We start from the raw sequence: 10,477 nt of genomic DNA, 5'->3' as shown, positions 1-10,477 counted from the left end.
AACCGGTCACTCATTCATCCATGTCCCATCCCTCCACGCCCCCCCCCCCCCCTCCCCCGTCTCCCTACTGATCGCCCAGTCCACAGGTCGACTGGCCGACCTGGTTTTTCTTCTTCGTATCATTTCGTTGCGAGGAATGTATGCAAATATTTTAAGACAGGAGTTAGGCAGAGCATAAGGTGCCTGCAAAAATGCGCATTATCGGACCGGGCGTGTCGAGAAAATAAGGCTGATACCTAAACGAATGAGCATGTGGGCGCAGATCTATGGAAAAGAGGTAAAGATAAAGTTATAGCCTGTAGGAATGCGTGAGAATGCAGAAGTGAGGAGGCGGGAAATGGATAGGAAAACAGAGCTAGAGATCTTGTGGAAAAGCGGTAGAGCGGTAGTTAGTACTGGTCCTGGCATATGATGAGCTTTCAGCTCCTTGCATCCTGAGCCTCTCCCATGCCTCGAGCGGCTGACACGTAGTAGTGCAGGTTCGTCGCGAGTGCGCAAAAGCGAATTGTCGAATTGCGCCCCCCTCGGTAAGCGCGACATCGGCGGTGCTGAGCGATGTTCGCATTGTGCGCGACATTCGTCGCATGCCGGAATTCGCCGCGCGTTAGTTAGGCTGGGAAAACGGGACGAGTGCGGCTGTGGTAGCGACAACGAAGAAAAGATTACAGTGCACCCAGTCCCTCGAATTATAGTGTGGGCCTCCGGCGGTGACCGAGGAGTCTGGAAGGGCGTGGGGAGCGAGGCTGTAGCCAGCGGCGGATAGATCCCACGCACCCAACCGGTACGAGGTCAAGCTGAGGGCACCTCACACCGGTCGAGGTCAAGCTGAGAGCGGCTCACACCGGCCGAGGTCAAGCTGAGAGCAGCTCACACCGGTCGAGGTCAAGCTGAGGGCAGCTCACACCGGTCGAGGTCAAGCTGAGAGCAGCTCACACCGGTCGAGGTCAAGCCGAGGGCAGCTCACACCGGTCGAGGTCAAGCTGAGGGCAGCTCACGCCGGTCGAGGTCAAGCTGAGGGCAGCTCACACCGGTCGAGGTCAAGCCGAGGGCAGCTCACACCGGTCGAGGTCAAGCTGAGAGCAGCTCACACCGGTCGAGGTCAAGCTGAGGGCAGCTCACACCGGCCGAGGTCAAGCTGAGGGCAACTCACACCGGTCGAGGTCAAGCTGAGAGCAGCTCACACCGGTCGAGGTCAAGCTGAGGGCAACTCACACCGGTCGAGGTCAAGCTGAGGGCAACTCACACCGGTCGAGGTCAAGCTAAGGGCAACTCACACCGGTCGAGGTCAAGCTGAGGGCAGCTCACACCGGTCGCCGCGCGGTGTTATGCGAGCGCGAGAGCGATGCCACTCCGCGGTTTCGGCCCTCAAAGCGACGCCCGTGACTGCGGCAGAACCCGCAGCACGGGACGGTCGCATAAACTGCAGACAAGTGCACGCGTCAGGTGAGTCGACACCACGCCCATCTTGAACGTGGCGCGAACTCCAGTTCCCGACTCCGGCGTGCTGGATGTCTTTTAACGAAAAGTCTTTGGAGGGGGGGGGGGGGGGGAGTGGTCGTTGCGCGGCTGACTAGTTCCCACGATGAATCGGTCTAGTTTCATTCAGCTTCGGATAGCGCGGCACTGTCGCCCCGCGTTGTGAGAACTTTAAGATCAGTGAATCATTGGTGATTTGTAACCGAGCGTGAATGCCTTGGTTACTGTGACTCGGCGGGAACACTCGAATGAATGAGTGATTTTGGGTTTGTAGAATGGGCTATGTTGTGCCCCGCGCCCTGCTGCTCTCGCTCCCAGAGGAAGAGGTCTATGCTGGTCGCCCGGCTAAGGGGATATTATTATTAAAACCACCGCCGCCGTGTGGCGCTCGCGGTTCCCCGGTTACATGGTGCGGGCGGTAGAAAAAGTATACAGGCGCTCCGTGTGTATGACACGGGCATCGGCTGCACGTCACCAAGGCTCAGCTGCTTCGGAGACTTCTCGCCAGATGGCGGGTTTGGCTGCCGGCCGCGCTGGCTCGGGAAGCCGAGGCTGGCCACCGAGCGGTGAGAGAATTCCGCACGAAGCGTTCCAGGTGCTACAGCTGGGTGGTGCGCATGCGCAATGGAAAAGCTCGCATCATTCCGGTATAAGCCCTATGTAAGCCGTGGGGCCGGGCTAATCGGGGCACTCCGCGCCGTGGCCACCGTGGGGTGAGTTCTTGGGGACCGGCCAGGCGCACGATAGAAATCCGAACTCAGCTAAATCGCATGCAAATTGAGGTATAGAGGTTAGAAATGTCCACTAGCCAGCCTCAGCTCTTGTCTCTCCATGCCGTAGTAAACACCGTTCGATGTTCAAATGTTCGTATTCACTGTCTTTGCACACACAATTACGTCTCTTCACACAATCGCTGTCTCTCTCCACCCACTGTCTTTCCCGTCTCAGCTCGCCAACACAAGAACGAAATGTCCCCACCGCTCGACAGTTCGCAGCGCGCCGCCCCTCCCCAGCTCTCTCTCGCCACTGTCCCCGGGCGTGGCATGACGCCGCCGCGCCGGGCGTCCCCCCGCCCGTCGCCTCCCCGGCGTCAGGTTTCAGTGGGGACGGGCTGGCGCCGGCTCCGCGACGGCCGCTGACCCCGTCCTGGACCGCACCACATGCACTGTGCTATACATCCATAACACGCCTTCGTACATCACATCACATAAATGAAGTTACGTATGATATGGTCTTTACGCAAATGATGAACACCAATTTACGGTGTCTTTCGACCCCTTTTCATGCTGCGGCATCTTATGTTAAGTTCTCACGTTGTTGACCAGCACGCCGCGCCAGCTGTCACCGTGAAATACACGTTGCACCTAGCGCCACACCAATGCATCATGGTTCAGTTCTACGCACACTTGGTCCGCATGCCCCACGGTATGGGTATGCGGGCTCGGAAGATCTCTTTTAGCGTTCACCGCAGAGCGACTCCGGCGCAGAGTACCGGGAAGGGAAAGATATGCTCACTGCACATGCATATTAACTCAATTGCCATGTTCGAACGGTTCTCAACTTTAACAGGATGCTTTCCAATACCAAACACAAACACCCGCCTTAGAATTCGCCTTCATTTATGAGCTAGTAGCCGACGTACATTTTACACCGGTCAGATCTCTGAGTACAGGCATCTGGTGACCACATGAAGGAAAGCTTCGGAAAGGCCGCAGGATTCCACCTTCTTTGGCCGGTCCCCAAGAATTTACCGCACAGTGGCCACGGTGCGGAGTGCCCCGAACAGCCCAGTCCTACGGCTTACATAGGGCTTGCACCGGATTACTGCGAGCTTTGACTGCGTACGCGCACCACCCAGCCATAGCGCCTGGAACACTTGATGCGGACTTCCCTCACCGCCCGGCGGCCAGGCGCGGCCTCCAGAGCCAGCGCGGCCGGCAGCCAAATCCGCTATCTGGCGAGAAGTCACCGAAGCAGCCGAGCCTTGGTGCCGTGTGCAGCCGAGACCCGCACCATGCACAAAGGACGGCGCCTGCACACCATTTCTGCCGCCTGCGGTATGTCATCCACGGGACGGTTACGCGAGCGCCGCACTACAGCGGATGAAAATGTTTACAAGAACAGGCATTTGGATGTTCCAAAGATGCCAACGTTTGGTAAGGAGCGCAGGTCGCTTTTTGTGCAAGCCCTTGGGCGAGGTGCGATGCAAACATAACTTGTCCTTACCGCCACAAATTGGCTCACGTTGAGTTTATTTTGCTCCAATAGCCTCGTTGTCTGTTGTATTGTGGCATATTTTTCGTGCCGCGCCTTTTTTGCCTGACGACCTTAAGCATTCAGTAACGTCATTTTTACGAAAAATGAACGACGATGCCGTGATTTTCGTAGCAATACTGGCTGAGACCATGTGATGTCATGTAGAATCTTTCTCGGTGCTGTCTTTTTCCGTGATCCTGGCAGAGTGGGACAGAAATGGCGCAACAGATTCAGCTATGAGGAGGCCAATTTGCGTGCCCTGTGCCGACCTTGAGTGATGTGAACGGGTGTTATGCGTTGCAATTATCGTAAGTTGCAGTTTGCATTGTTTAGGGCCCCCAAGTCGTGATCGGAGGGTTCCGTCTTCCGAGCTCTGTTGGGTGCGTTAAGCTTGCGTGGGCGTGTGCTATTATCAGTCAAAGTCAAAGCTTGCCGAGTGTACAAACTATTTTGTGAGAAAATGTTTTTTGGAGCATTTTCTTCCAAAAAGTACCTTGACAAACCCCTAATTCCTTGCTTCTATAAGCCCAAAATGATCAATTAAGCTCTTCTTCAGCCATGCAGGGGTCAAGTATTCCAGCAGTTGCAGTGTGCTGACATGGCAGGGGTTTTGGCTTTTAAAATACCTGTTTTAGTTTGTCATTCCTTATTTTCAACCCATTTATACATAACATTGATTATAAGCCTTCAAAGGGAGTGTTCCATAATTGTATGGAGTTCTGAGCTGGAGTAGCCTTTTAAGGATAATTTGGTGAAGTTCACAGCCCTGCCTTCTTAAGGCCTAAAACTCTGTAGTTTCTGAGCTACAGGTGTAGTTTTCAATCCAGCCCCTGAGTTAGGGAAAGAAGAGGGTCAAAGCTGGGGAGAAAGCTGTTCATTATCCAATTTTTGGGGATAGTTTTGGTCATGTCATATTGTTTCTCCCCAACTCACTTTATGAACATATGTCCCTGTTGTTAGCTACACACCATAGGAAATATGCTTGTGCATTTAGCTAACGAAAGGGGAAAAGTGGGTGCTGGTAGTATGGTGGTTAACACGCCTGCGCCAATCACTACTATGGGAAACCGGAGGTATGGGGTTCAAGTCCCTGCAGTGTCCACCCATCCTGCCAGGGTGAGAGGCAGGTGATGCCATAAAGCCTCAGCAGCTGAGTGGGTTGTAAAGCCCCAATGACATGAAAGGGGAAAAAGTATTTCAAGGCTATTCAGGCAGGGATGGTGCCTTTTTATCCTTATTCAGATCCTGCCACCTGTGGCTGAATGCCAGGAAAATATGGTCTATTATCATTCAGCTGTAGTGGAAATGATTTGAGTAAAGTGATTTGAGTAAAGTAATCAACAGACTCCTTAAAAAATGTCAAACAAGCTGTACAAGCTTCAGTTATGAAGCATGTTTTGTGCCATGGTCTACATTGGTACCTTGCACTGCAATGTAGAATTGTTCATCAACAAACACTGGATGAGACACCAGAGACCATCAATTAACTTAAAGCAGGAATATGTAAGGGACATCTAAATGCCTTGCCATAAGAGGTAACTACAATTATGACTGCAGAGAGTGACAGCTGCGGGCACTTATTGCCATAAAAATGGCAATAATGAGAATTGTTATAGTAAAAAGTATTCAGTGATCATATACTCTGAGTAGGCAACATTTGGCCAAAACTGTTTCTGCCATATTGTTCCAGACAGGTTAAGCTGGCTGCCAAAGACTTCTAGTGGAAAAAGGGAAGAAACTGTCAAGCTCTGCAATCACTTAGCATTACAAAGATTGGTAACACATACAGACAACACTCCTTTGTCACCATCCAGACAACCAAGTCTTAACTCTGAAGTCACTAAACCGACCTGTCTGGAACCAATGCGAGAAGGCTCATACCTGTCCGGAACCTATATCAGAAGGCTTAGAAGGCTCACCAGCTGTTCTTAAACTGGTGACTTCAATGTACCACCCACACCTTCAAAAATCGTGAAGGCCACTCTGGGATATTGCAGCCAAGATTAAGCTTGGAAACCACTCTGCCAATCTTCTCAAAATATGTTGCAGCAGATAGAGCATATGCAATTGCATCAGCCATTTTAGAACTAGTGACTTCAGGTCACGATCTGCACCCTCAAATACCCTCCTTATGAGTCTCTTGACCTCTTAAAAAACCTCGATCTGGGTTCTAACAATAGATGGAGGGTCTCGTGAGCAAAAGTTTTTTTGATTGAAGTGGGTAAACAAAGTTGTACTAACATGAGTGAATTATGTTTTCCTGCAAATGTTCAATATTCAGTCAGAAGCAATTGTTGAGAAAATTTTGCATCCTAGTTTTAAATATGCACACTTGCAAACATTAGCAACAAATCCTTCGACGTCCAGTGTTGCAGTTTTTATGGCCGCCCGTCATCGGCCCTGCGGCTAACATTGACCGGTGGCCACCGGGCGGACGGAATTCTGGTGGAAGTGAAAGCATAAAGGTACAATCTCTTTTGTCGTGTTGCTGTAACGGTTAATCCGTCCAGAGGTCAACTTCAAAATCGTGTGTAAAGTGCGCCCCAGTCTAATGTTTGACGGAACGGATTTGTGCTCAAACACCTACGGAAGCATTCTTTCGCGACGGTCGTTCTCGCGCGCACGGCGCCCGCCGCCTGGTGTTACAGTGGCCAACGCCGTTGGGTTTAAGGGGAGCTGCAGCTCCGACCAGCACTATTTGGGCTCCCGAGATGCGAGCACGCAGGGTCAAGACTTTATGATCGAATTTGTTTGACTAGACTGTTCTGCTAAATAACGAACGCTTTCAGGCAAACATGGGTTTGCATTTTTCATTTCTGAACTCCGTTTTTTCCTTTTTTCTCATTTTGGCCCACTCTCTTCAACACTTATGAGACCTTGTACTTTTTCGGGCAATGGGACCCCTTGGGAAGAACACTAGGGACACATCATCGTTCCCAGTCAGGGACTGAAAGTCCCTTCTGTCCCAGCGCGGGGTGCCTCCCGAGTTGTCTTTCTGGCGACACGGGGCGGGTTCCCCTGTCGATCTGGAGGCCCTTAGAGGGATTCATCATGACAAACTGGCCCCTTCCTGACGCGGGAGACCTTCAGAACCGTGGCGTTGGCTCCGGATCGACGCAGGTGGTCCAATGATTGGCATAGTCTCCAGTTCGGCCCGACGAGTCCATCGCTGGTATTGGGTTTGAGAGCCCGTTCGGTACTGGAGCCATGGCCAACACAAGGCCTTTCCACTGTCTCTGTGTGAGTTCTCACCATAAATTATCAGATCTCCTTTCATTGTCAGACGGCCCCAATCAACGCAAGAAGCCCTCTGCCATTTATGGTCCCTTCCCCATTCTTGGTCAGCAAGTGTTCCCCTGGCCGACTCGAGGCTCCTTGTAAGCACATGATACTCTGGTAGGCAGTGTGGGCCCCTAACGGACACAGGAGCCCTGCATTGTTGCAGCGGCCCCGACCAGTACGAATCGCGGGCCCGGCCTCGTCCCTCCTTGGGATAGGGGCCTCCAGAGCTCAGACTGGCACGGAGCCGACTGTTCGGTGTCGTTGATCTCCAGCCAAAATAGAGGACCCAACTATGTCGGGGGTCCCCAGTCGGTGCAATCCGCACTCTGACATTTCAGATTACGGCCCTATGGGCGGGAGTTCTTAATGTGACCTACAGTCAGCCATTCACGCCCTTCAGCATCCCAATCGAGTCCTTGATATTTGGTCTCGAGAGACCCTTCGAGCCCGTTTTTGGCTCCTCAGGCAAAGCCCGTGAAGGCCTCGGGCCAGTTGCCGACACATGACCCACTGTAACGTGTTGTTGGCCCCTGGCCCGCACTGGGGCCCCGATCACTATTTGAGGGACCCAGAACAATGTGAATCGTGGACCGTGGCCTTGCCCCTGCGTTGGAAGTGAGTCCCAGGGTTTAGACCACCACGGAGCCAACTGTTTGTTGTTGGTTACCTCTGGTCGACATAAAAGCCCGACTTGTCTCAGGGGTCCTATATCCGTGCAAAAACGCCCTCTGACGTTCACGGACCAACGTGCTAGGACCCTTTATGACACCTACAGCCAGCCCTTTGGGCCCTTATGCCGTCCAAATCGGACTATTGATCGTCGGTTTTTGTGGGCCGCCGTGTTCCTCATCGGGTTTCATTGAATACTGCCCTTGGTCGAGCCGGGGGTCCCATGCCAACACAGGACTCCATGTCAAACACGGTGGGCTCCCAACAGGTACAGGGGCCCTGACCAGTGTAAGTCGCTGGCCCCGGCGTTGTCGCTGTTTGGCCCATATCTCAGGGCCCTCAGGCCAATACCGACACGGAGCCGACTGTGTGGTACTGATGGTGCATGACCAACATAGAGTCCCTCAGGAGGTCCCTGATCGACGCAAAGGGTCCTCTGGCTGTCATCCGAGAGTCCGTCCCCACGTTCCGGAGCCCCTGAAGATGACTCCGGTGCGCCCTTCTCTCCAATTGACCCTTGATTGTGGGTCGCGTTGGTCCCTCCGGGCTCTTCAAGCCTCAGGGCATCGGGGCCGTCACACGTGTGCTTTGTTTACAAGTGTATCCAGTTATTCAAGTTTCACATGTGTGTTTGGTTCGCCCAGGGCCATGTCGGCGCTCTTGGGCTTTGTGGCTCGGCACGGCGTGCCAGGCCGGCGGCCTCCTGCCGCCGTGCTGAGCTGCCTGCCACCCGTGCTGTCTGGCCGCCTGGCTCGGCCGGTGGCCACCTCCGCGACGGCGACCGCGGCAGCGGCGGGCCCACGTGCGCTGGCACTCATAGAGGACATGCGCCAGCTGAGCGCCTCGCCACGGCCGGCGCTGCTGCTGGGTGTCGCCGGCCTGGTGCCATTTGCCGCCGCGCCCGTGCTGATGCTGCGCGCCGGCACCTTCAATCCGGAGCTGCTGCACGCCCAGCTGGCGTACGGCGCCTGTATCTTGTCGTTCCTGGGCGGCGTGCGCTGGGGCCTGACGCTGCCGGACGGCTCGCCCCAGCCGCCCAGCTGGGCCAACCTGGGCCAGAGCGTCGCACCGTCGCTGGTAGCGTGGGCTGGCCTGCTGGCATCGCCCAGCGCCGGCGGCCTCCTGCTCATCTCCGGCCTGGCCGTGGCTGCCTACTGGGACATCACGCTGTATGGCTACCCGGCCTGGTACAAGGCGCTGCGCTTCTGCCTCAGCTTGGGCGCTATCCTCGCGCTGTGGACGGCGCTCATGTGCAAGTGGTTCCTGCAGGGCCCCAGCTGCGAGAAGCCGGCGCACCCCACCCAACCAGCTGAACCAGCGAAGCCAGCAGTGTAAGCCTGGTCAACTCCGCCAGCCAAGTGAGCCTAACTGGCCCAACCAGTCAAATAAACTCAGCCGGTATAGCCAGACAAGCAGTCTCAGCTGACCCAGCGGGCGAAGCAAGCACAGCCGACTCAGCTGGCCAAGTCAGCTCAGCTAGCCAAGTCAGCTCGGCTGGCCAAGTCCGCTCGGAATGACAAGTCAACTCGGCTGGCCGAGTCAGCTCAGCTGGCCAAGTCAGCTCGGCTGGCCAAGTCAGCCAAATAACCGCAGCTAGCCCAGCCAGCCAAGCGAGCCAGTGGCTCCGTCTGATCCAGCGGCTTAGAGGCTGTGTACCGCATCTTTCATTGGCTGTGCGTGCCAGTTTTCGGAATAGTCTTGGCTCAAAGGCCTTCGACGAGACCCTTGCACGCGCTGTGGTGTGGTGAAACGGATGATGTGAATCTGGCACATCTCCTGGAGAGTTATCGCTATCATGCATTGTTTTTTTTGCGCCCTATTGCAGGCGTAATTTGGACGTTTCCGCCTGGAAACATACCTGTCGTGATCCTTGCAGAGGTCACGACAGGTATGTCAGCCATTTGTGCCATGATTGAGCTTCAATCTGCTATCTGTACTACAGCTCAACGCCGCTATTCGCCTTGAACTTTTTGTTTACGTTCGAGAACAACTAACTTTTTGTTCAAGTTTAAAATCGACGACATTGTGCGCAAGCCGTAGCTAGAACACGCAGTAATAGATGGACGAATCGAATCGAATAAATGTGCGACGCGAGCATTGAGGTCTGAGTCGACACAGCAACATCCGTGTGCGCCTTTCGGAATAAACATAGCGTGACGCGTTCGGTTGCGCAGGAAAGGTGCGATGACATGGCGCGCTCACTTTCGGAATGCAGTTGCGCAGCTTCGCGGCGTGTGTTGCTCGATAGACATTCATGTTGACTGGGTTACCCTCCATCCCCCCCCCCCCCCCCCCCCACACCCAAACGCACATCGCGTGCGGCTCCCGCTCGTACAGCGAATTGGTTGCCATTTGAGAATAAGACATTGACCGTATGTTCCTTGTTGTTTTTCAAATTTTGCACGAAAACGGGCGCCATTTGAAGGGAAATAGGCACTATGCATCATTGAACCGGGCGATTTTCTGTGGATGAGTGACGTAGCCACGGGTAGAGATTTTTTAGAGTTGGGCCACTGCCTCCTTGTCCAATTCCCCCCCCCCCCCCCTCCCCCAACGGTGAGTTTGGTTCCCAACCTGCTGGCGCCAAAAGACAAGGCACTTAAGGTTGAAGACGTTGAAAATCGAAGCTCAGTATTGTACCAGATTTGAACAAGGTTTCTACAAGGCTGCTTTACAGTTAAAAGGAACAAGGAAAATGGAAGCTGTGATATCATGCTCAGCTAAGTGCAGCTGGCTAAGCAGCGACTGTAACACAAAAATAGAGATTCTACTTTTACTCGTGAGCTTCACTACC

General features: G+C 54.0%; 1 protein-coding gene across 1 annotated transcript; it reads left to right on the top strand.

The window, feature by feature from the left end:
• Positions 1 to 8,532: 8,532 nt before the first annotated feature.
• LOC119107087 (transmembrane protein 69) lies at positions 8,533 to 9,831 on the top strand (the record flags this gene model as incomplete). The annotated part of the gene is made up of 1 exon (XM_037230446.1): positions 8,533 to 9,831. A coding segment is annotated over one exon (486 nt), but the record flags the coding sequence as incomplete, so codon positions are not given.
• Between the last annotated feature and the right edge of the window lie 646 nt (positions 9,832 to 10,477).

This window comes from Pollicipes pollicipes, unplaced genomic scaffold, assembly GCF_011947565.3.
Source record: "Pollicipes pollicipes isolate AB1234 unplaced genomic scaffold, Ppol_2.1 Scaffold_6686;HRSCAF=7923_pilon_pilon_pilon, whole genome shotgun sequence".
Classification (NCBI taxonomy): Eukaryota; Metazoa; Arthropoda; class Thecostraca; order Pollicipedomorpha; family Pollicipedidae; genus Pollicipes; species Pollicipes pollicipes.
The sequence above is the reverse complement of the archived record's forward strand: the minus strand, read 5'-3'. Positions and strand labels throughout refer to the sequence as shown.